Genomic DNA, 27494 nt, shown 5'->3' with positions numbered 1-27494 from the left:
GGGGATTTCAGCTGATTTGCTAAGCTAGCTTTTTTGCCCATAAGGTGAAACAGAGAGATTTCTGTAGATTGCTAATAATTTAAAAGGTGTTCCACTAGTTTTTTTTCTATAGATTCAAGGTTTAGCTTTGTAGCCTATAATTTCCTGATTCCCTCCCTGAGCTTCCTATTTGTACTGGAAGGAACGGAGTTATTTTCTTGTCTGTAATGACCTATTGAATAAGGAAATTTGTGGCCACCATAGACCTAAAGCACTGTTTTCAGAACCATGACAAGTAGGTCATTCCATGTAACATGTTCATTGATGCCCTGCAGCTTTCTCATCTCTGGTTTTCACTTTGCTCTCCCCCAGAAAAACATGATTTATCCAACTCAGTCATCCCTCCTGAAACTGATCTCTCAGCTGGACTTCCGTTGGCAAAGGCCAATGCATATGTATGTATTTCTGTTTAATATGTGGCCATCACATGCTTATTCTTACATACACTACGTAGAACTTGAGGACTTTTCTTTTCCTTTCAATGTTTTATCCGGACTTAATTATGTGCCATTATTAGTCCCTTCACTTTACCCCATATCCCGCTCACCCACTTAGTCTTCAGTTTTCATTCCATCATTGCCGTGCTGATCGCTCAGTTATCAAGGACATTCCCACAATACCATTTATGTATCTTAGTCTTCCCTACTTCGCACAATCACAACTGTGTTCCTGTTTAGCCTGCTACCCTGACTTCCTGCATCATGTCTGCTTCAGTCACACCTGCTCTGCTATGTTACTCTTCAGATGGTGGGGTTACATTTTGACATGACCCTCCTCATTTATTGAAGTACATGGAGTATGACCCTTCTTTTTCTTCTCTTTGGCACAATTAAGTCAACTGAGGGCATTAGGAAGACTCATTGAAAATGGCTGTTTTTGCCTTTTCCTTTCCCCAGCCTGCTTTACTAAGAACCCTGCCTCAGGAATTAGTTTGTGCTGATTTGCGTACTGTTCCTGCCTCTCACATTGGACCATCTCTGTCTTCCTTCAAAGTTGTTTTCTTACTTTCCACTGTTGCCTCCATTTTGTCCTATTGTATTATTTATTTGTAAACTGTGCAAATAAGTCTAATCTTTGCAGAGTTTTTTTTTTTTGTCTCTCAATCTCTACAGTGGTGCATAGGACAAAGACCATAGACATGGATTTTTTTCTTGTAGCAAGTTTAAATATATGTCTGTATAGGGAAGTCCACATGGACCTGACCTGACTATAGGGAGATGTCATAACCGAACCACTGCTCTTTTAAGCAGCATTAGCAATATGCTACTATGCTGCCCAAATGTAACCATTGCTACTGTGCACTGCTCTGAGTATACTAGTCTGTTATAATCAAACACTGAGATGAAAAAAGCTTTCAGTTCTTTTGTGTCACAGTTGTAATAAAGATTTGTTTCTTTCTATAGCATGGGCAGTTGGGTTTTATTGTTTCTGTTTTGGCATATTATAATGTTGGAAGTAGTTATAAAGCTGCAATGTTCTTTCTGACCCATTACATAAGTTTCTTAATTTAATGGGAAATTGATATTTTAACACTAGATGAGATTAGTAGGATAGTCTCCATGTACACGTTGTTTAATTATTTATACCAGTGGTGCATTTCATTTGTATTTTCTCACTGATTTACAGTGCTGTATCTCTAAAAGTATGCCAAAATCATGAAATAAAACCTCCAGCCAGCTGCTGTTCTGATAATGCATAATTTCAAGAGAATGCCAAGTAATTAGGCTGTGCTGTCCCTCGAGCTGGGAGAAGTGGGGGACATTATCTGTAGTGAATGTATGACGCAGCATTCTAATGCTGACAGAAAATGAGATTCACAGCTGTGACTGAAAAAGTTAATGAGTTATGCATAAGGAAATAAGTGAAATTATTCACTTTATAAGAATAAACAGCATACAGGAAAGTGATACTAAAAGTAATGACTACTGTTAACTATTGCTGGTAAAGCAAATCTGAGTATCATGTTTCTGCAGAAACATTGTGAAAAAAGGATTGAAAGCAAAAGCAAAGTCAGTTAGAGCAAAATAAACATTAATAACCTGCTTACCAGTCCATTTACTTTGACTATTTAACTGTTTAGATTTCTGAAACCTTTGGAGTAGCATTAACCTTTTTAGAAATGTCCACTCATAGACTGTAGTTAGAATAAGTGAATATGACAAAACAGAGTGCAAGTGCCATGATGTTTGACAGCTCTTTGATCAATCTGCTAGCTTAAGTTTTAATTGTATTTGAAATATATTTTCCTGATGTATTTCATACTAAAAATTAACACTCTACTACTGTGCATCACATAGTAAAATTGAGTTTTTGGACAAATTATGCTATGAGAGAATGAAGTCACTTACACAGGCAATTACCCATGACTGAAAGTACTGACAAGGTACAGATCTGCAGATAAAACTGAGGTTACAGATCTTAGCACTTAACTACTTACACAGGCAATTAACCATGACTGAGCGTACTGAGAAGGTACGGATCTGCAGATAAAACTGAGGTTACAGATCTTAGCACTTAACTGTTTTTTATGCAGGATGGCACAGAGTAGACCAGACCCTCCTATCCATATGATTGTTGTTCTCTCAGGGAGTGCAGCTTTTATATCTAAGGCAGGCAGTGACATTTAACCCCCTCAGCTGTTTTTGATTGTTTTGATCTTCACTTTATTTCCAGCTGCATGGTATAGTAAGATACATAAAAATGCAATCCAATTGTACATTCAGTTTAAAAGCTTAAAAAATCAAACAGTAAAAACTATGACGTGTGCACCTTTATCAGATATTTAAACCTTGATTGACCACTCACTTACAATAGCGAATGAACATTCTGATGCAGTCATCTTTTGACTTTGCTTCCCTGCATCTCAGCCTTACTTGTATAGCATAGGCACTCAATAGTGAAAAAATAAAACTGAACAATTGTAGCATTCAAAGAAATTCTTAACAACTTTTGTCTGCTCCTATTAGGTATGTAGTTCCATTAAAAAAAACAAAACCTCCTCAGCTCATTTAATTATAGGACATGAATCAACTTTCAGTCCTCCTTATTCCATTTATGTTATTTGAATAAAGTCACAAGTCATTATTTACTTCTATGTATTAATATTCTTAACAAGTTATTCCAGTTGAAAGCCTGGTTCCATGACATTCAGGGATAGAGCCCTGACTGTGACCCAGCCAACCAGGGTTCACTTAGCAGCCCTAGTTACTAGAGAAACAGACAGGGAAGGGAATGAGGGGTATGACCTGCTAGCCTCTTACGGAGGGCAGAGGGGCTTGTGCATACTCTTGGGCTTAATGGATGAAGCAATTGCCCTGGAGCACACTGGGGAAGACACTGCTCATCGTGTGTGGGGAAGGTCAGGGCTGCTTGAGTGGAGTAGCTCTTATGAAAGTGAGGAGGTATCCTCCACAGACACCCCATTTCTCACCCCCATTCCCATGTCTTGCTGGATGTGTACAGCTAAGGCTGGGGGCTGGTGGAAAAAAAAAACGCAAACTCTTGATCAATCTTTGATGGCCGTCTACATTATGATCCTAGATGACAAGGAACAAATGTGCTGATTGGTTGGGACAGCAGTGGGAAAAATTATTCCATTGAATATGACATTACATCAGACATGAAAATGTTGCTTCAAGTTGACCCCCATTTTCAATCCTTCATTATTAGCATGGAAAATAACTTTTGCCATCTTTTTCTAATAATACATTGCAAACCGACAAGAAAGCAATAATGCCAGCTTAAAATGCAAACAAGTCTTATTTCATCATTCATCAAGCCATGTTTATCCATATGTACTCATCACTGCAAGACAGGAGGATTAGCTGCATAACCTCCAGCCATACTATCCAACAAAACACTTCTTATGCCCAGTTTCAGGTATGACTTGGCCTGCACTTTTACATGCAAGTAATTCTACACTGAGCACTCTTTTTGTGTTCTATCCATCCCCTAGCCTTCAAATGCATGACCTTTAAAATGAGTACAGCATTATTATAATAATTATATAATCACAAAAGCTGAAATGTTGCTCTCATTCTTATTAACTTACACCTCTAACAATTCAATAAATGTACAGTTGCAGTCCAGCAAATCTAAGAACCATACATCACAATGATCATAGCATTCCAGTATTTAAATCCAAGACCTCCTCCTGGTGGCGGAATGCACGTTGGTAAAAGTAAGGGTATGCAATGCCTTCTGTTGATGGTGTGCACATTCCCATTCACACCCTATAACCCATATGTAGCTTATTAGGGCCAAAGTGCATATCCGGACAGTTGGTGCCTTCAGGACTTTGGTCATCCAAAAGATGTCCATAGTACAGTACAGTAAGTCAGACTATCCTACTCCCACCAGGATTGGTACATCATTATGGGATGCTTACTTGCATTTTCCGTTCCTGGTTTCTGTAGCATTGGAGCTGTGACTCAAACCACCTCCTCCGAGTCATACTTTGGGATTTATCCTACATCTCAGAACCAGAATCTTTTTCTCAATAATATTGCTAATTACACCTCTGACTAATGGGGTACACTGTTGAACTGTAGCCTCATTACATGTGCCCCAGCTACATATAACCAACCTAAAAATAAGTATAGTCAATGAACTGCTATCTGATTAGAAAGTTTGCAGACACAGTGGTTTTAACCAAAGCCATTTTATCATGCTTTTCTCAGTCAGTCATTAATTTGCTAGCTCTGTATATAAGGAGGAGGATCATCACAAAGGTTTGCACTAATGCATGGTTGTTCACCATTACTAAGCATGATAGTACTGCATATCTGTGTGTGATTAATGAAGTGGTGGTACTGCAGAGTGCATTACCATCAGTAAACATGATAGTACTGCATATCTGTGTGTGATTAATGAGGTGGTGGTACTGCAGAGTGCATTACCATCAGTAAACATGATAGTACTGCATATATGTGTGTGATCAATGAAGTGGTGGTACTGCAGAGTGGATTACCATCAGTAAACATGATAGTACTGCATATCTGTGTGTGATTAATGAAGTGGTGGTACTGCAGAGTGCATTACCATCAGTAAACATGATAGTACTGCATATCAGGTTCATAGGTTCATACTAGGCTATCTGCCCTAGGGCATTTATAAGCCTAGCCAGAGTGTGTTTGGCTTTCACCACCCATTTTAAATGAATTTTGCTATGCCCTTTTTCGAGGTTAGTATACTGTGCCTCTGTCTAACAGTGACACAGAAGTGATACCCGGGGTAAACCTACCATCTCCCATCCACTCATCAAGATTCCTCTTGAAGAGAGTCAATGAGGGACTCTGCCTAACCTGGACTGGGATTTTATTCCAGAGTGAAGGGACCCTCTGGGTTATGAATCTGTCCCTCCAGCATGTCCTATTTATTTCAGTGCTGAGGTTCAAGTCTCTCGAGTGCGTAGCTCGATGGGATTTGGATTTTCTGAGGTGCAGCATGTCCATTAATTCCGGGTTGGACATGGCTTTATACATCAGGCACAGATCGCTTCTGAGCAGGCGGTATGCCACTGAGTAGAGCTGGAGTTTCTTTAACCGGGCAGCATATGGCATCTGTTTGAGCCCTTTGATCCTCTTGGTGAGGTACTTTTGGGGTCTTTCCAGTTGCTGCAGGTGTCTGGTAAGGTACATCCCAAAAGGGGCATTGTACTCAATTATGGGCCTGATGAGGGATGAGTAAAGAGGCACGATGACAACCCCTGATCTAGATGTGAATCCCTTCATGATTAGGTGGGCTATATAAAATGTTTTTCTAACCACTTTGGCCACGTGGTTGTCAAATGAGAGATTGCTATCAACTTGGGTCCCCAGGTCCCTAATTACTTCTTCCGTACTTAATGGATTACCACCTATGTGGTAATTTGTGGGCACTTTGTTTTTGCCAAAGGGGATGACTATACACTTTTTGGCGTTTAGCTTGAGGCCATGGCTCTGGCACCAGTTGTCTGTTTCTATGAGGCCCTTTTGTAGGATGCTTGTGTCAGCTGGAGAGTCGATTATGGCACCCAGTTTGCAGTCATCTGCGAACTTGGTCAGCCACAGTTCTTCCATGTTAGCCTGTACCTCCGAGAAATATATACCAAACAAGAGTGGTCCCAGGACTGAGCCTTGTGGGACGCCACTTGTAACTGGTTTGGAGTCTGACATGGCTCCAGCAATTCTAACCATGTGGGTTCTGTCCTTGAGCCAGTTTGCAATCCATCTAATGACATAGGGGTTCATATTTAAGCTGGTGAGCTTATCTATAAAGCCTGAGTGGGGTATTGTATCAAAGGCTTTTGCAAGGTCCAGGTAGGCTGTGTGGACTACCTTCCCCTCGTCAATGGCCTTGATGACTATTTCAAAGAAATCGACCAGGTTTAAGAGGCAGGATCTGCCCTTAACAAAGCCAAACTGGGTAGGATCCAGTGTCTGTAGGTCCCCAATATCTTTATTTATGAGGTCCTTGATGATCCTTTCCATAGCTTTGCAGACCAAGCTAGTCAAGCTTATGGGGCGATAGTTTCCAGGATCCGTTGAAGCACCACCTTTGTGGAGAGGGACCACTGTTGCTGTACGCCACTCTTTGGGTACATATCCTGTAGTAAGGCTGAAATTGGACAGTAGTTTTATGTTTGGGTTTAGTTCTTCTTGGAGTTCATGTAGGACGCAGCCCGGGACACCGTCTGGTCCCGTTGATGCTGTGTTTTTTGCTTTGGAGAGGGCGGCTGTTACCTGAGCATCTGAGATGTCAGGGGGGCAGCACTCTGCTGGGATAGATATTTGCCCTTTTGGTGGGGAAGGGGGGGGGGAGAAGTTTGCACTGAACCTGTCCGCTAGGATGTTGGCAATGTCTGTGGGTTCGGTGTATTTTTTGTCATTTTGGACTAATTCTGAGCATATCTGGGAATTCCCACCCAGGTTCCTAACATAACTAAAGAAAGCCTTGTGATTATCCTTAGTGTCCTGTGCAATTTTTCTCTCGAAGCTGGCCTTAGACGATTTATGATTGCCCGTAGTTTTTTGCTAATACTGATCAGAGATGCCTTCCCTTTTTGGGATTTTGCTCTATCATGTAGTAGCTTCTTCCTTCTATTGTATTGTTAGTTTATGGCTGGGGTCCACCAGACAGGACGCCTAACTTTGGAGGATTGGGTCTTGGTTTTATTTGGGATTGCATGATCCATGCATTCCTAAAGGTGTTCATATAATGCGTTTATAAAGGATTCTGCGGTCTGGACCGTGTTTTCCACAGGCCCGGGGGCTTTGAAGGATTCCACCTCAGTTTTGAGGAGTGTGAAATTTGCTTTAGAGAAGTTTTTCACTGTGGTTTTCTGGGCAGGGGCTGGCATTGGGATGTGAATATCTAGTGAGATTAGTTTATGGTCTGATCTTACCAGTGAGGGATGCACTTCTGGTCTGGAGCATAGAGTCCCCATGTTGGTGATGATCAGGTCCAGTATGTTTTCCCCTCTTGTGGGAGTGGCAACAAGTTGTTCCATAGCATTTGAGTTTATAAATTCTAGGAACCTTTGGGCTAGGGTGTTGGAGTTAGAGTAATGCTCCCAGTCTATGTTAGGGTAGTTGAAGTCGCCCAATAAAATGGTGTTTGGAGAGACCTTCATATTTTTCAGTGTCCTCAGGAAGGCCGAGTGGGGCTCCTGGGTTTGGGAGGGTGGTCTGTAGCAGGCTATAAACTGGAAGGCAGTTTTACCCACTGTTAGTTGCACATGGATAGTCTCTAATGCTTCATGCTGTGCCACCAACCTGGAGGTGTGGGTAACTTTGACGAATATTGATACTCCCCCTCATTTTGTGGTTCGGTCCAAGTTTTGGGGCCGAAAAATATGGTATGAGGTATAACCTGGTAGTGCTGGGGTGCTCTCAGGAGCCTTGAACCAGGTTTCTGTTACTGCACAGATATCAATGTTCTCCATGCTAAGGAGAGTTTCGAGTGCGTGCATCTTGAGGTTTAGACTTCTGGCGTTGAGTAGCATTACTCTTAGTTTCTTATCCCTTGTGATACCTATGGAGGTGGGTTTGTCTTTTGAGCCTTGACTAAAAAAGGCAGTATGGGGGTGGCAAGAGCCTTTGCCAATATCCGAAAGCCCAGGGGTGACAGGTGCAAGCCATCCCTAGCAAAGCATCGGGGCTTGTCGAGCATGTCGAGCATGTCATCCCAGGCAGGCAGGCAGGCATTGGATCCCCTTTGAATGACACCAATACTTAAGCCAATTGTTGAAATTGATCATCTTGTCTTCATATTGTGGCATCATTCTTGGTGAGGGTAAGATGCTACTCAAGGTCAGGGTCATACCGGCCTGGGCTACATGCTCAGAGAACTCCTCTATGTCTCTCTTCATGTAGTCGAGGGAGGTACGTCTCAGGTCATTCACACCAGCATGGACAATGACTGAGTCATATTTGTACTTGCCTTGGAGTGACCTGAGTGCTTGTGTTATGTGGTGGATCCTAGCGCCCGACAGGCAGCTCACCATGACCTTCTACTTGTTCAGCCTGGTGAGCGGGATGTCAGTGTGCCTGATGATAGAGTCACCTATTACAAGTGTATCAGGTGTGTTGTTTAGCCTTAAGGGCTGTGACTGTTCAGCACGCTGGCTTTATGAGCTATGTGTTGCACGTGTTTTGTTTTGGGGTAGCGGTTGCTTGGGTGTCTGCTTTGGAGGTCTCTGCTGCTTAGGCAGATTTTTATTTAGAGCCTCCGAGTATGTTTTTGTGTGTTTATGTGTTTGGTTTGCTGTCATGGTAGGTCTATGTGAGACTGGAATTGTAGTGAGTGTGGTTTCCTTCTCCTCCTGACTGGTTACGCCAGTACTGAGTTGAGAGAGCTTAGCCTCCAGTTTGGCTATATGGTTGCATCTCTCACATGTGTTGGAATTTGTTGGGAGGAGGAGAGGGTTGTCTGTGTACATGAGGCAGTTGTAACATTGCCTCAAGATTCCCAGATTCACCAGCTGGACCGGAGAGGAGATTGACAACTGACCTTTGGACATGCTAGAATAGTATTGGGAATTCCTTTATAATTGAAAAAAGGGCCAATGGGGAACAAAGTACTCAAGGGGAGTTTGTGAGGGTGTAGTGCTTTTAATTTTTTAGTGCTGACTTATATAATTGCTTTAGTGAGCAAGTGCCAGGCTTTAGAGTGGGAATAGGGTGTTTATTATGAGAACTAGATCAGTTCTAAGGGAAAAAGTGAAGAGCAGACTTTGTGGAGCTGAGAATGGTTTAAACCCAATTAAGCGGCGCTGCACTATGCGCAAAGCCGCGCTAAAGCGGGTTTTATACAGGGGGACTTGAAAGAGCTAGAAATTGGCCCAAAACGGCCAATAGACTACCAGATTCTTGTGCTGGGAGCACTCCTCCAGGGATAGATAGGCTGCTCCAAGCTCCCCACTGCCACTGGTGAACAACAAAGCCTCCCTTTATCCAAGAAAGGAAATGGGCAACACAGGAACTTTCCAAAAATCCAGAATACAGCAAAGCCTGTATTTGGACTACTCTAGGTCAGGAAAGATGGGAAACAAGGATATTTTTTTTTCTTTTTTGCAACAAACAGACTACCAGATTCTTGTGCTGGGAACACTCCTCCAGGGATAGATAGGCTGTTCCAAGCTCTCCACTGCCACTGGTGAACAAAGAAGCCTCCCTTTATCCAAGAAAGGAAATGGGCAACACAGGAACTACCAGATTCTTGCGCTGGGAACACTACACCCGGGATAGATAGGCTGCTCCAAGCTCCCCACTGCCACTGGTGAGCAAAGAAGCCTCCCTTTATCCAAGAAAGGAAATGGGCAACACAGGAACTTTCCAAAAGTCCAGAATACAGCAAAGCCTGTATTTGGACTACTCTAGGTCAGGAAAGATGGGAAGCAAGGATAATTCTTTTGTTTATTTTTTTTTCTTTTTTGCAACAAACAGCAGGAAAGTGCAATAAATATATAACACAGGCTAGCGCACTTGAGTGTGTAGCATCAACAGGTAAATGCAACAAACAGGGCAAACTTTAAAAGTGCAGGTGCAAAAACAACTTTAAACAGTTTAAAACAGTTCAAGAAGCAGAAATACTTGCAGTTTAGCTAGATCGGACAGTCGCCCATGTAGTAGCAGGAAAAAAACACTTATCAGGTTAGCAGTCGCTCTTTTAGCCTCTCTGCCGCTGGCACCAGTCTGCAGGACCACGAGGAGCTTGGCTGAGTAGTAACAAGCACACAAACCATGCCAAAGCGGGTTTTATATAGGGGGACTTGAAAGAGCTTGAAATTGGCCCAAAAAGGCCAATAGATTACCAGATTCTTGTGCTGGGAACACTCCTCCAGGGATAGATAGGCTGCCCTAAGCTCCCCACTGCCACTGGTGAACAAAGAAGCCTCCCTTTATCCAGGAAAATAAATGGGCAACACAGAACTTTCCAAAAGTCCAGAATACAGCAAGGCCTGTATTTGGACTACTCTAGATCAGGAAAGATAGGAAACAAGGATAATTTTTTTTTCTTTTTTTGCAACAAACAGCAGAAAAATGCAATAAATATGTAACACAGGCTAGCGCACTTGAGTGTTTTTACCCCAACAGGTAAATGCAACAAACAGGACAAACTTTAAAGCGCAAAAGCACGCTAAAGCTGGCTTTAAAGCAAGGGGTTAGAAGGAGATAGGAAATGGCCCAAAACGGCCAATAAGCTACAGATCACTGGGATGGAACCACTCCTCAACGAACAGATAGGCTGCTCAGAGCTCCCCACTCTCACTGGTGAACAAAGAAGCTTCCTCCTATCCAAATAAGGATATGGGCAACACAGGAACTATGACACAGCCCAGAGATCAGCAATACCTGAAGACTGGACTACTCTAGTTCAGTAAAGGCAGAAAACAAGGATTTTTTTTTTTTTTTTTTTTTTTTTTACAAAGTAGCAGAAATTAGGTACAGAAACACAGTAAATGCTTTAATTCAGCTAGCACACTTGAGTGCATAGCCTACCAGTTAAACTAAGCAAAAACAAACTTTAAAAGTGCAAAAACTCAGAAATACAGGCAGTAATGCAATAAAACAACTTTGCAGAGCTTATTTAGTTAAAGAAACTGAGAAGTCTATATATACAGAAAAGCAGCTAAAACACACAAGCACTTCAGATGCAGTGCAACCTAGAGCACTTGAGTTGTAGCAATATTAAGGCAATGAGCTAATGACACTAGACTGGGAGGAGTGTCACGTATCAGATTTACAGTAGGGGCGGGCAACTGCAAAGCCACCAAGTATAAGAGCAACACACCAATTGGGAGGGAGGGTGGGTGGGTGGGGACAATAGCCTACAGACAGCAGCACTAGAGAAAGCACAAACAGATAAAGATTTGTAAAGATACAGAATGCTTTTGACTGCAGACAAATCAGTTACTTGTGCAGATTAGTTAATAGCAATAAAATACACTCGAAGACTAAAAAGCAGACAATAAAAGTGCTATATATTGTTAAAAACAATCTGTATAAATAATTGAAAAAAAACAGGATACTTATATATCTCCGCTAACAGCTGCGGTGAACAACTCTTATCCACTCTGCTCAGTGTGTATATCTGTGTGATTAATGAAATGGTGGTACTGCAGAGTGCATTACCATCAGTAAACATGATAGTATTGCTGGTTACATTAACATTAATATGCTTGGTAATACTGCATGGTGTTTTACCATCAGCAACTGTGGTAGTACTGCAGGGTCTTGTTACCATCAGTAACTGTGGGTATAACTGTGGGTATACTGTATATAGTAGGCTCTTTGATTAATGTTTGAAGAATTTTAAGGTGTAATACTATCCGTAAGCATATTAGCATTCCATGGCAGGGTATCCTCCTTCACTGATCCTAGTAGAACTTCGGGTGTGTTATCATAAGTATGTTTCGTAGTATTTGATGATGGGATACCCTACTTCACTAATTTTGCTATCAGTGCAGGATACATCACCATCAGGAGGCATGTTAAAAGTACAGGGCAAGGTGTGCTCTTTCAAAACTCTTGATGGGTACTGCAAGGTACAATACTCTCAGTAAGCAGAATAGTACTGCAAGCTGTGTTATCATCTCAAGCCATGTTAAGCCATACAATGTGGTTTACATTATCACAGGAAAAATCTGGACATCTTGTTTGAACCATTTACGCAAGACGTCTTTTTTTGCTGTTATTGCTTTAGCCTACTTTGTGTTGAGTCTGTTTAATTTTTGTGATGATTTATGTAAGCTTGAACATTTTTTTTAATTTTAATTAAAAGCTTATGACCAAACACCCTGCAAAGCGACTTGGTTGTGGACCTGAAGGGCAGAGAGATATTCGAGAACATGGTTTCTTTAGAAGAATTGATTGGGAGAGGTTAGAAAATCGAGAAATCCAACCACCATTCAAACCAAAAGTGGTAAGTGTCAGAAATATCATTTAAAACTTGATCTTTATTGCTGTCATATTGGTTAATGAATTTTATATAAAACATGCTTTTCCTCTCTTGTAAGTGCTTTTTATTGTCAGTTATGTTAGGCAGAGTGTAGCCATTGTAGCGGTTTTAATTTTAGATTGACATAGTCAGATACGTATGTATGCACATGTGCCATGTAAGAAAGCAGTATGTAATCAGATAGTTGTAACCACTTATATTCCCAAAATCATGTTCTTAATGCATCCAGCAATTGCTCTATTCTTCCTCAATGCCCTTTTTTAGTCTGTGAGGGGATGGGGGTGGAGGTGGTTAAGAACTTTCTATGGAATATCTTCCTCTCTTGATCCCATATGAGTCAAGGTATCAGTCCCTTGCACATCTTCCATGTATTTTGTCTCACTTTTTCTCTAATGCCCATCTCCAGCTCCCTTGCAGACCTGCACTGTAGTAACTTAATGGGAGATTTGCTTCTGTCCTTCAATCTGCATGTAACATCGTTGCCTTCTTTCTAGATCCTACATCACTGTTCCTCAAAAGGGTGGTCTAGCTTGTCTTTCCACATTCCCTTTTGTTGCTTCTTGCAAGCCATCGTCTCTACATTCTTTTATAGTTCTACCACTTCGGTGATGTTTTCCACCTCTTTTAGACTTTTAAACAGCCTAAACTGCACCCTGTTTTCTTCCTGCTATAGCCACATATGTTTTCCTGGAATCCACTATGAATCATTATGCGTCATTTAGATGACATGCAATTAAAGGATCAATACTTTGAGCAGTCACAAGCTCAAAACAGTGATATTACTAAGATCACAAACACACACTAAATTTTATAAGGAGAACCCTCCCTCCCCCCCGTATCACCACATCAAGAGATTGCATAGACCCAGAGAAAAGTTAGTAGAAACACAAAGCATAAAACTCATCTTTTACCTCTTTTGTAAGTCTAGTAAACTGCAAACAAGAATATACAGTCTGCTAGCTAGACAGACGTAATGTATATTGAAACATCAGCATTATATTTTTTTCCCTGTCAATCTAACCATCCCAGGCCAGTGCACAACAACTGGTTCCCTTCCCTGTTGATTATGCCCCCCCTACACACACAGACCAGTGAATGGAATGTCAGGGTGTACATTAAAAAGTGAGAAAGACAGTAATCTGTCTCATCCCCTTCCTTTTTGGGTCTCCAGCAACATAGCTGACTTTTGTAGTACATGTAACATAAGTAATAGCTTTGCTGTTTTGATTATTATTATTGATTATTTTGATTTGTTAAAATATTAACTTTTCACATACCTTTATCACATATATTTTGTTTCCTCTCCACACTGCCTAGATTCCTTTCAGTGGTATATATGTGCGCGCACACACACACACACACACACACACACACACACACACACACACACACACTAATATTCTCTAGTGTAGTGGTTAACACATTAACTTCACAAGCAGAAGGTCTGATGTTCAACACTTGAAGTTTGCTGCTATTTTAATTTGTGTGAATTTTTCTAATGTATTAAGCTTTAGGTAGTGAAGTGCTTGTGAGCTGGAATGTGTGTAGATTGGTGTAAACTGAACATGTGATTTGCAACAAACATTATTTCAACTTATGTTTTAAAAGTTTATTAGTCTGAAGTCAGACAAATGAGTGAAATGACAAAAGCACTGACTAATAAACCATCTTTTTGGAGTTACCTACTGGAGTGGGCTGTTTTGTTATTGTGTATATATATATATATATATATATATATATATATATATATATATTGATGTGTGTGTGTGTGTGTGTTTATATAATTTCACACCTTCTCTTTCTTGTAACTAGTCTTGTATACTCTCTTAAAGTTTCCCCTTATTTTAATTGATGACGTCCTAATATCTCACAAACTTCTTGTTTGTTTTGTCACCTATCCTCTCTCTTTGGTAATGCCTCTCCTCCTTCTATAGTTAGCGTTGTGTCATCCTTGCATTTCCACTTCATGATTACAGCACTAAAGTAGTCTGTCCATTCCTTCCTCCTGCATTTGACAATACTTCTCCCAGGAGCAATCTCCAAACTTTCCCATGTATAGACACATTTCCCATATACACCCATCAAACTTACAAGTGCTGACGTGTGATGGTCATGCAACAGTGCAGAAAAGAACAAAGTCAATGAGACAAAGTGGTTGCCAGTGATATGGACTCACATTATCTGCACTCTCACAACTGGCAGTAATAAAGCTATCATGCTCCTCATCCTCACTGGCTGTGTGCAGGCTACAGCCTATTCCACTGTTGTGAATCTTAAAACATCTGAATTTGTGGTAAACAAAATGCCTAACAGAAACATTTCTGCTGTATCTTCTTTTAATGCAGTTCACACTAGATGACAATAACATCATGCCTGCCAGTTTATTCTTCCATAGTATTAGTCATTCTTTGTTTTCCATATGCCTCTTTCTCTCCCTCATCATACTGTGATCTAAATAGCTGCACAGACATGAAGCACATTTGTTTACTTCATTCCTCACAGCCACACACACCTGTAACAATTCACCTTGTTTTCATGCCCACACTTTAGTACTCTTCCCAAGGTACTTCAAAAATATACTTACTACACCTACCTTGTCCCATCCTCTCTGCGTTTTCTCCTTCTCTTTTTTATTAAGTGTTGTTTCCCACAGATGAATTAAATATAATCCCTTTTGGTCTTTCTACCTGCTCATTTTCACCCTTCTTCAACATCTGACATATGTACAATCCCTAACTCTGATATTTTTGATTATTTCCGCATGTTCTTAGTACTGTTTGTTAGTTCCATTTGCAGTCCATGTAAGAACAATCATTTTAGCACATAAAACACACTTTGTTTAATACAAGAGTTTTTTTTTCAATTGGGTCTTTATATTGCAAATTTAAGGTCTTCACATTCTCTAATGGTTTGGTCGACACCTCCTCATTTGTGATATTCTTTTAGTTTCCCCATATCGTGCACAAATATTTCTGTCATTAATCCAAATGATAATGCTTGGTAAATTCATTATTTTAGTATTGCCCGGTCTTTATTTTAACTTGCTATCATTGCTCCTTTTCCAAACACCATAATATTCACAAAAATTCTCTAATTTACTCAAAGCATCATAGTCTGCCCTAACACAACTCACTGCTCACTGCTTTTATTTTTTTCTGAAATAATAATGTGCTTAATATAATGTTTTATGAGTGGAATGAACAAGTAAAGAACCAATTTTCCTCCCTTATCAGTCATACCGTGTCTGAAAACATATTTGACAAAAACATTGAATTGAAAGAACACCAAAATTGTCTTGCCCTTCACTGTGGATCAGTGCATATAAACCCCCCACCTTGAAACTCTTCTTAATGAAAAAAAATATCTTTTTAATGATAAAATACATGAAAGGGAGTGTATCTGAGCTTTCCCTTTAATGAATTCTTTCTGAACTAAACCTTTGGTCCTTATTTTTGGCCTCCTGTGGTACAGAACTGTTAGCAATTTGCCTTTGCCTATCTTCTCATGGTTTTCACTTCTTTCAGAAGATCCTTTGCCCTCCTAAATTCTGGGTAAGAAATTTGTCTCCTTCCGTGAACCTGCTTTCACACTGAGTCCCTTAAGACATTACCAGGAGATCAATAATCTTAACCAAGTTTACAATAATGCTCACACCAGAGACTGTAGCTTACCTCAAATGCTTATTTTGCATATCTGAATTATTGCCTGGTGCCCTGCAGAGTTCTACAGCAGCAGAGAGTCAAGAGAGAGACTTTGGAGTGATTAAGTATCATTTTTCTACATTTTCTTGCTGCCATTAGCTAATTCTGCCTAAAACACTGATTTTCTAGAGTTTCTGTGATTTAAAAAGCTTGTTTCAGCTACATAGTGTACTTATTTTACTGCCTGCACTTTAACAAAGTCACTTTTGTGTTTAAATTACCTGTTTGACTGTTGTAGGCTACAAACTCAAGTGTGATAGCCATTTCTGTGCATTTAAAGTGTTTTTTTTTTATTGTATCTGCTTTATTTTCTGGGAAAAAATAAAAACAAAAAATATACTTGTTTTCCTGCCTTTCTAAGCTAGTATAGTCCACTTTTTAGGTTAGTGCTGAATTCAGGGCTGTGTTACAAGTTTCTGTGTTTGCCCATACCTTATTTGGATAGAAGGAAGTTTCTCTGTTTACTGTGAGAGAGGGAGCTTTCAGCAGCTTATCTTGTCCCTGGAGGAGTGGTTTCAGCACAGAAATTAGTAGTTTACTGACCGTTTTTGGCTAATTTCTATCTCTTTCATTTCCCTGCTATAAAACCCGCATTTGCAAGGTTTTTGTGCTAGTATACAGCTCAGCAAGCTCCTGCCTGGTACTCTGCAGAGTTCTGCAGCAGCTTAGAGACAAAAGAGAGACTTTGGAGTGATTAAGTATCATTTTTCTGCATTTTCTTGCTGTCTTTAGCTAATTCTACCGATTTGCTAGAGTTTCTGTGATTTAAAAAGCTTGTTTCAGGTACATATTGTATTTATTTTACTGCCTGCACTTTAACAAAGTTGTTTTTGTGTTTAAATTACCTGTTTAACTGTTGTAGGCAGGGTTGCCAGATTTCCAGCCCCCCAGGTAGGGACAAAAAAAAAAGTAAGTTCTCTCACGGCAAGTGAAGTGAAGACCAAAAAAAAAAAAAAAGGTCTTCGGCAAGTGAGGACCAAAAAAAAAAAGAAAAAAGGTCTTTAATGCGGAACAGAGTTCCACATTAAAGAACTGCACTAAACACGGAGCTTCTCATGTTTGATGCATTGCAGTTCCGCATTCAACACAAGTAGCTCCGTGTTTAGCAATTTTTGATTGGCCCGTATACCGGCATATGGGCCAATCAAAAATCGCTAAACACGGAGCTTCTCGTGTTTAATGCGGAACACAAGAAGCTCCGTGTTTAGCAATTTTTGATTGGTCCGTATGCCAGGTATACGGGACAATCAAAAAAAAAAAAAAACAAACAAACAAAGCGGAGGCTGGCCAGGATTTACAGGGCGGGACTCGGGATCAGGCTGCTGATCTCGGGACATTTCCGCCCAAATAGGGATGTCTGGCAACCCTGGTTGTAGGCTACGCACTCAAGTGTGATAGCCATTTCTGTGCATTTAAAGTGTTTTTTTGAGTATATCTGCTTTATTTTAAAAAAAAAAAAAAATACTAGTTTTCCCGCCTTTCTAACCTAGTATAGTCCAGTTTTCAGGTTAGTGCTGAATTCAGGGCTGTGTTATAAGTTTCTGTGTTTGCCCATACCTTACTTGGATAGAAGGAAGTTTCTCTGTTCACTGTGAGAGAGGGAGCTTTGAGCAGCCTATCTCTCCCTGGAGGAGTGGTTTCAGCCCAGAAATTAGTAGTTTATTGGCCATCTTGGGCTAATTTCTATCTCTTTCATTTCCCTGCTATAAAACCCACATTTGAACTGTTTTACATGCCGGGCTGCACTGGTTAGCTAGGGTGTATCTGTTCCCGGCTCCACAAAGTCTACTCGTCAATTTTAGTTGTAGTAGTTGCACTCCTGTTTTATTTTCTGATGAAGAAGCTTGAAAACGTATTTTCAGTTGTCAGCGTTTGGATTTCACACAGCGGTCTTGGTGCCCTTATTTGGTTCTCCAAGCGAACATTTGTTTGGTTATTTGGTCTATTTTTCATTTCGCTTTCATCTCCTTGTTACTCTTCAATTTTTCCCTTGGAACTAGACAAACTTTCAAATTAAGCACTCAAACCATTCACTTCTCATACCAGCATTTGCTCAAAACTCATAGTAAGCACTAATAAACATTAGCACTAGAACCCCCCCCCCCCCATACTGTAGAGAAGGACAAGGCTCTCTATTCGACCTTACCAGCCATCCAGTAAAACAGTTCACTGTACCTATCCAGGCATGTCCAAAGGGCAGTTTCAGGTGTACTCTCCGGTCCAACTGGTGAATCTGGGCATTTTGAGGCAATGTTACTATTGCCTCATGTACACAGACAACCCTGGGCATTTTGAGGCAATGTTACTATTGCCTCATGTACACAGACAACCCTCTCCTCCTTCCACCAAACACTAATACATGCGAGAGATGCAATTATACAGCCAAACTGGAGGCTAAGCTCTCTCAACCCAAGACTGGACCAGGCAGTCAAGAGGAGAAGGGAATTACTTGCAATCTCACCACCAGTCTCACATAGACCTATGAAATCAGCATCGGCAAAAAACACACATAAATGCACAAAAACATACTCGGAGGCTCTAAATAAAAATCTGCAAAAGCAACAGAGAACTCCAAAGCAGACATCCAAGCAACCTCCACCCCCCAACACAAACCATGAAACACATACTTCACAAAACCAGCGTGCCACGCAATCACATCCCTTAAGGCAAAATAACATACCCAACACACTAGTAATAGGTGACTCTATAGTCAGGCACACTGACGTTCCACTCACTAGGCTGAATAAGGAGAAGGTTACTGTTAGCTGCCTGTCGGGTGCCAGGATCCGCCACATAACACAAGTGCTGAGGTCACTCCAGAACAAGTACAAATATGACTCTGTCATTGTCGATGGTGTGAATGACCTGAGCTGTACCTCCCTGGACTGCATGAAAAGAGACATTGAGGAGCTCTCTGATTACGTAGCCCAGGCCGGTATGACCCTGACCCTGAGTAGCATCCTGCCCTCACTAAGAATGATACCACGATGTAGAGAAAAAATGATCAATTTCAACAATTGGTTAAGCTTCTAGTGTCATTCAAAGGGGATCCAGTGTCTGTCAGCTTGGGATGACATGCTCGATAAGCCACGCTGCTTCACTAGAGATGGCTTGCACCTGTCACCCTTAGGCTTTCGAATACTGGCCAAGGCTCTTGCGACCCCCATAGTGCCTTTTTTAGGCAAGGCTCAAAAGACAAACCCACCGCCGTAAATAGCACAAGTTTCAAAAAATTGAGGGTAATGCTACTCAGTGCCAGAAGTCTAAACCTCAAAATGCACGCACTCAAGGCACTCCTCAGTATGGAGAAAAATCAATATATGGGCAGTAACAGAAACCTGGTTTAAGGCTTCAGAGAGCACCCCAGCACTACCAGGCTACAACTCATACCATACATTTCGGCCACAAAACCTGGACCGAAATACAAAAGGCAGGGGAGTATCCATATTCATCAGGGATACCCACACCTCCAGGTTAGTGGCACAGCACAATGCTTCAGAGATCATCCACGTGCAACTAACAACGGGAAAAACTGCTATTCAAATAATAGCTTGCTACAGATCACCCACCATGTCCCAGGACCCCACTCCTCATTCCTGGAAACACTGGGAACATAAAGGTCTTACCAAACACCCTGATATTGGGTGATTTCATTTACCCAAACATTAACTGGGAGACCTACTCAAGTACAAACTCCCTTGCCCAACATTTCCTAGAATTTATAAGCTCAAATGCCATGGATCAACTGGTCAACATCCCCACCAGAGGTGACAACATATTGGACCTGGTCATCACTGACATGAGTGACCGGTGTTCCACACCGTAGGTCAACCCCTCGCTGGTTAGATCTGACCATAAACTAATCACTCTGGATATCCACATTCCGCCACCACCCCCGGTCAAAGAAACCACCGTGAAAAACTTTTCAAAAGCAAACTTCACATTACTTAAGACCGATGTGGGAAGTTTCAAAGCCCCCATGCTAAAGGATAACGCTGTCCAAGCAAAATCCTTTACTAATGCACTCTATGGGCACCTACAAGAATGCATGGATCATGCTATCCCAAACAAAACCATGACTCACTCCTCCAAGAAAAGGAAACCAGTCTGGAGGAACCTGCCATAAACAAGCTATACAATAGAAGGAGGAAACTAGTACAGAAAAGAGTAAAATCCCAAGAAGGGAAGACATCCCTGATCAATATCAGCAAGAAACTACATTCATAAAGTCATCCAAGGCTAACTTTGAAAGAAAAATTGCCATGGACTCCAAAGATGACCACAAGGCATTCTTTAGCTATGTCAAGAATCTAAGTGGCAATTCTCAGATCTGCTCGGAGTTAGTACAGAATAGCACAAAATACACTTAACCGACCGATATAGCCAACATCCTGGCAGACAGGTTCAGTGCAAACTTCACCCCCCTCTCACCCCCAAAAGGGCCCATAACTATACCAAAAGAATGTAGTGCCCCTGAAATCACAGACAGTCAGGTTAAAACAGCCCTGTCCAAAGCCAAAAACGCAGCATCAGTGGGACCGGACGGTGTCCCAGGCTGCGTCCTACATGAGCTCAAAGATGAACTAACCCCTCACCTAAACACACTGTTTAAACTCAGCTTCTCCACAGGCTACGTGCCCACAAGTGGAGCATAGCAATGGTTACTCCACTCCACAAAAGTGGAGCCACAATGGACCCCTGGATCTATCGCCCTATAAGCCTGACTAGCTTGGTCTGCAAAGCTATGGAGTGTATCATCATGGATCTCATTAACTCAGACATTGGAAACCTCCAAACACTGGACCTTACCCACTTCGACTTTGTTAAGGGCAGATCATGCCTTCTAAACCTGGTGGACTTCTTTGAGACAGTTACCAAGGCTATAGATGAGGGAAAGATGGTCCACACTGCTTATCTAGACCTTGCAAAGGCCTTCAACACCATTCCCCACTCAGGTATTATAGACAAGCTCACCAGCCTGAACATAAACCCCTGTGTCATGAGATGGGTTGCCAACTGTCTCATGGACAGAACCCACATGGTAAGAATTGCAGGAGCTAGGTCTGACTCTAAACCAGTTGCAAGTGGCGTTCCCCAGGGCTCAGTCTTAGGACCCCTCCTGTTCGGCATATACTTTTCAGAGGTACAGGCAAGCACAGGAGGACTATGGCTGACCAAGTTCGCAGATGACTGCAAACTAGGGGCTATAATTGACTCTCTGGCTGACACAGACATCCTCCAAAAGGGTCTTACTGAGACAGATACCTGGTGTCAAAACCATGGCCTCAAGCTAAATGCCAAAAAGTGCATAGTCATCCCCTTTGGAAAAAACAGTGTACCCACAAACTACCACATAGGTGGTAGCCCCCTAAATACGGAAGACGTAATAAGGGATCTGGGGACCCAAGTAGATAGTAACCTCTCCTTTGATAATCACATTGCCAAAGTGGTTAGAAAATTCTTCTATGTGGCCCACCTAATCACAAAAGGGTTTGCATCCAGATCAAAATAGGTCATTGGGCCCCTGTATGCATCACTCATCAGGCCTATCATAGAGTACAATGCCCCATTTGGGATGCACCTTACAAGACACCTGCAACAACTGGAAAGACCACAGAAGTACCTCACCAAGAGGATCACTGGCCTCAAGCAGGTGCCCTATGCAGCTCGACTGAAGAAACTTGTATTCTGTTGCATACTGCCTACTCAGAGGTGATCTCTGCCTGACATACATCCAACCCAGAATTGATGGACATGCTCCACCTAAAGAAAACCATATCCCCTCGAGCCACACGTTCCAGGGATCTAAGCCTCACCACAACAATATAGGATGTGCTGGAGGGATAGATTCCTGTCCCGGAGACTTCCCATGCTCTGGAACAAGATTCCAATCTACATTAGGCAGAGCTCCTCGCTAACCCTCTTGAAGAGAAACTTTGACGAGTGGATGGGAAACAGAAAGTTTACCCCAGGGATCACTTCAGTGGTTCTGCTGGACAGAGGCACAGGGAACTAATCTAAGGGGGTGGCAAAAGCCAACACATTCCAGCTAGCCTTATAAATGCATTTGGGCAGATTGCCTAGTACCTACCTATAAACCTATGAACCTATGATGCCAGTGTATACCACAAAATTATTCAACAGTATTCCTTACTGTTTCATTTGTCATTTCTGCCTTTTAACCCTCATTTCATTGCCAAGCTGTGCTTCCATCCCTCTGACTGATATCATAATAGATATAATGGTACTAGAAGGTCTTGCTGAAGTATTCTCAGGTCATTATTACTAAATATATCTCCTCCCTGTGCTTTGTTTGGACCCAGTTTACAGTGTTCTTTTTCAATATAATCTAATTTGATCTCAGTATCTGAGGTTTCCTGAGTGTCACTAAACAATTTATCACCCTCTTTGTGGAGCCAAACTGTTTTGCAAATACATCTATAATACTGTGTCTGAGAATACATTTTTGAATCCAGACACAGTTTTTCAATTTGTATATATTTACTCCTTCCACATCTCGTGTATCTCTGAAATGATTTCCTATTATTCTCTATATCTTTATGTAAATTGTCCTCAAATTTTTCTTGATCTTATCTCAAACTTAGTAGTTTATTTCAGTTGTTAAAGTTGTAGTTCGACCTCTTTTACATTTCTTATATTTTTTGCCTCTCACTTTAATCAAGTATCTTATTGTTAGGGAAATACATCCTTCTGATGTTGTGTGCCAAGATGCTGATGTTAGACTTTTCTATTTTTTTTTCTTTTGCATTGAAATAATTTATTTTTCAAAACTGTCCATGTTACTTCTGCAGTTGTTCCACTGAAAGCATAACTCTATTTAGTCTTACATAGTGACTGTTTTACTTCCATATAATCAGTTACCACAGAATTCACAAAATTATCTAGCAACAAATTAACCTTTATAACCAATGATCACTGCACACCAACAGTGGTAAAACTTGACATGAAGTAACAGTAATTTCTTTAGGACAGCAAACAATGTCTAGAACGTTCCATTTCCTGTTAGGTTTTTTTACAATTTGAATCAATTTGCGGTTGTTGCTGAACATAAATTATGAATAATTTCCTTACTAATGTTGTTAAATCGATATTATTCCAGTATTCCAGTCTGCTTCTGGTAAATTTAATTCCCTAGCCACTTTTATTCCCCCCTCCTGTGTTTCATGCAAGAATTGATTGTATTGATTCCTCTAGGTTATCAGCACTTGACTTTGGTCTGTACACTCCAGCAATTGTTAGTATACATTTCATTGCTGTCTTTATTGTCAGAGTTATGCAATCTATAGTACTGGTGTTATCACTGAACACGTAATAATCACAGATTTCATAACTATCTTTAATTCCTTTCATAACACCTCAACCTGATTTTTTGATAGAATGTGTGTTACAGTAAAAACATTTTTGTCTGATAGAACTGGTTTCCAGTCATTGTTCTATATCCATATTTCACCAAAAAAAAATCAATATTGTGGGGACATAGTCAATTTTCCAAAAAAAAAAAAACCCAAAAAACTTTATGATTAGTAATCCTAGCATTAACAGCATCAAATGTTGTTATTTGTGAACTGCTATATTTTCAATCTGGCAAAAATTCTGCCTTGTGTTTGTTGAATATTGTGAAATATCTGCTGCAAAAATTCTCTTCTCTGATCTTGACAAGTGGTTACCATTCTGTCTGAAAATGCGTTCCCAAAGTTAGGCTCAGTTGCTCTGCACATTTCTATTTTTAAAAATGAAATACTTTTTTCATGTAGACATTTACACAAAAAATCTTTTCATTCATGGTGACCTGACTCTCCTTTCCTTTGTGAATTGTGAAAAATATCTTCTAACACCTGTGCAAGCTATGTTATTTAAAAGGGTTTTAAGTTCCCTACTAACAGTCAGATAGTCCTTGCAGATAAGACCATTTGTACTGGCATGAATAAAACCAGATCTGTACTTCCTTACCTTAAGGCATTCTAAGGCGCGTCTCACATCCTCTATTTTTGCTCCTGACAAGCATAACGCCATTTGATGTTCATTATCTTCTCTGCAAATATAAGTATCAGATCTTCTAATAATTGAATATCCAATTGTAAGAATATCTTTTCTGACCAGATCTGAATAATCTTCAGCTTCTATTTCAATGATATCTGCTCTATCACTTGTTAGAAATGAATGATTTTCATCACCATTAGTCTTAATCCAACCGTTTTCATTGCTTATTACATTTTCAAGCATACAGTTCTAAACCAGCTGGCTTTGTACATCGAAAACTTGAGCCATGATGTTCTTCGTGTTTCACTGTTGCAGTCATTACATTTGGGTAATCCTGCTGGCAGGTTGCCCTCAGTCGGCCTGAATTCCAAAGTCTTGGGTCCTGCGTCAGCTGTCGTCACCCCTTCCCTGACGTCAGGTCTTTAGGGGTGTAAAAGAGGCAGCCAAAGCCATTTTATTTAGTTTTTCTTGCCCCAGATGTCAGGTGCCCCCTAAAAGGGTAACCAAAATTTATATGTATATATAGAATTACATGCAGCAATATAAACTTTACCTTCATTCACAAGCAAATACACCAAATAGGTTGTATAAATCAGAGAAGGAAAGATAGGCTCCATCAGAAGAAAAGGGGGGACGGCAGGTGGGTAACCTGGACTGCAACAGTGAATACACACGAACATCTACATTTATGGTAAGTGTACACAACTCTACTATGTTGTTCGTGTTTCACTGTTGCATTCATTACATTTGGGTAGATTCCCAAAGCTGTGGTTGGGAGGCTGGAGCTAAACCGCGTTAGGAATGGCTATGAGACCCTGCAGTACTGCAGTGGCAAAGCCTGCCCTGGATTTAGAGTAGAGTGGCAGATGATAGTGCTTTGTAAAGGTGTGCACTGAACTCCAAGTAGCTGCCTCTAAAATGTCCTTGGTTGGTATTCCCCTGAGAAAGGCTGCTGAAGTGGCTGCAGCTCTGGTGGAATGTGGCCTAATGCCCTTAGGCACTGGCTTGCCATGGTATAAGTAGCAGAAATGAATGCAGTGACCTATCCATTTTGAAATAGTCTGCTTTGAGATAGCCTTTCCTTGTGATCCTGCAGCATATGCCACTAGTAATTGCTGTGTCTTTCTGAAAACTTTGGTTCTGTCCAAGTATAATCTAAGCTGTCTGTGTACGTCCAAAGAATGCAGAATTCTTTCCCCCTTGTTCTGTGGATTTGGATACAAAGTTGGCAGATGAATGGTTTGGTTAAGAGCCACACTGGATACCACTTTAGGCATAAATGTTGGGTTTGTCCTCAGTGAGACCCTGTTCGGATAAAAAATGATAAAAGGTTCCACAGCCATGAGTGCCTGTAGCTCTGAAACTCATCTTGCAGAAGCTATTGCTAGGAGCAGAGCTGTTTTCCAAGATAAAAACTTTATATCAGCAGTAGCAGCTGGCTCAAAAGGAGGCAGGTTGAGCTTTTCCAAGACATAGTTGAGGTCCCATGCAGGCATTGGTGATCTCCTTGGAGGCCTTAAATGTTTGGCTCCTCTGAGGTACTATTTCAATAAGGGATGAGAAAATATATTTGGCTCTGTATTGTAATGAGTTGAATTGGCAGAGACATGAATTTTAATAGATGAGAAAGATAGGCCTTTGTCCAGCATCTCAGTTAAGTATTGTAAAATCTTAGAAATATTTGGCACAGCTGTATCTGTTCCTTGTGTCTGGTTCCAAGCACAGAATCTCTTCCATTTTCCAGCACAAGATTTTCTAGTACTAGGCCTTCTGGCTTCCAAAATTACATCCATCACAGCTTTACTGAGAGGTGTGTTTTGTATGGCTACATTATCCGCCATGCTGCCAGGTTTAAAGTCCTGAGTTGGCTGTGCAGGATCTGATTGTTTTGCTGGGACAGTAGATGTGATACTTGACGTAAGGTCCATGCTGGGCATTGAGACAAGCTCCTTAATATTGGGTACCAGTGCTGGTGGGGCCAGTCTGGTGCAATCAGTATCATCTTTAGCGTCTCTTGTCTGACCTTTAGGAGTACCTTGGGGAGGAGAGGCAGAGGGGGAAAGGCATATACTGTTAGGTTTTTCCAACTGAAGGATTGGGCGTCCACTTTCCATGCTTGTCTGTGATGAATCCTTGTGCAGAATCTCTTTAGTTGGTAGTTGTGAGGGGAGGCAAATAGATCTATTTCTGGGCATCCCCATTTCCTTGTTATCATGCTGAAGACTTGTGGATCCAGCTGCCACTCGTGGGGATCCATGAGGTTTCTGCTTAGTTCGTCTGCCAAAGTATTTTTCCTTCCTGGCAGGAATTGTGCCTGCAGATATACTTGGTAAGTCAATGCTGTGTCCTGCAAAGGGGGTAAGAATGTGTGCCCCCTTGCTTGTTTATATACCACATGACCGTGGTGTTGTCTGTATTTATCAGTGGTTGTCCTGGATGAGTGAATACACTCGAACATCTACATTTATGGTAAGTGTACACAACTGTACTTTGTCAACATGTGTCTTTCTCTTCTTTTCACTTACAATAATGTTCATCCTTCCATGTTCAGTTTTGATGTCTTCATTTTCACCTGCCCCTTGTCTCTTTTTTCTACCTTTTCTTTTGGAAAAGTGATGCTTTTTTCTGTAGACTGAAGGTTTTCTGACAGAAAAATGTTATCATTCCCTGTAATCCCTATGTTACATAACAAAGCAGTGTCCTTTTTAATATGTATTCTCTTTACTTTACAGACATTAATCAGTTTCTTTTTTCTTCCTTATTATTTGCTGTGAATTCTTCCTTTCTTACTTATTTCCTTCTGTGTGTTCTGAATCCCTGGATTGTTGAATATCTTGTATCCAGAATTCGAAAGTTGTCAGTGGGATTATCTTGTTTCATAAGGGATAAGTGATCTTTACAGGCAGTAGACACGTCCTTTCCTAAATGTGGTCTGCTGTTTACCTAGCATTAATTATCTCATCATTCAAGTCATTAATATATGTAACAACAGTTCTGCAAGCTGTGCCAGTTACATACGTGCAATCACCATGAGTAAATCTAGATTTACTACTAGTAATGGTAAGCAAATCATCTGACTTTTGACATGAGGAACACAGATCACCAGTGTTATCAGACATTATCTGTAAATGTATATATCATTTATTACACTGTAGAAGATATTTGTGCTTTAGCAAATCATTAATGGCATACTCATTTATGGAATCTAAATTTGGCTGCAAAGAAATAAAACAATTCTGAAAGAAATGAATAATCAAAATCAGTTACCACAGAATTCAAAGAGATTTTAAATCAATTTGTATGTACAAAATC

The 27494-nt window shown here is 40.8% G+C and overlaps 1 protein-coding gene across 2 annotated transcripts in view; it reads left to right on the top strand.

Moving 5' to 3' along the window:
- Positions 1-27494, top strand: part of PRKCA (protein kinase C alpha) — a 2412375-nt gene that overhangs the window by 2320950 nt on the left and 63931 nt on the right. For both annotated transcript variants that reach the window (XM_044085102.1, XM_044085103.1), the window contains one exon: positions 12304-12444. In XM_044085102.1, coding sequence (XP_043941037.1) covers positions 12304-12444 — 141 coding nt within the window. The remainder of the gene's footprint in view (positions 1-12303; positions 12445-27494) is intronic.

The sequence above is a fragment of the Protopterus annectens genome, chromosome 10.part0 (genome assembly GCF_019279795.1).
Source record: "Protopterus annectens isolate FY-2018-M chromosome 10.part0, PAN1.0, whole genome shotgun sequence".
Classification (NCBI taxonomy): domain Eukaryota; kingdom Metazoa; phylum Chordata; order Ceratodontiformes; family Protopteridae; genus Protopterus; species Protopterus annectens.
This window is presented reverse-complemented; position numbering and strand designations above follow the sequence as displayed.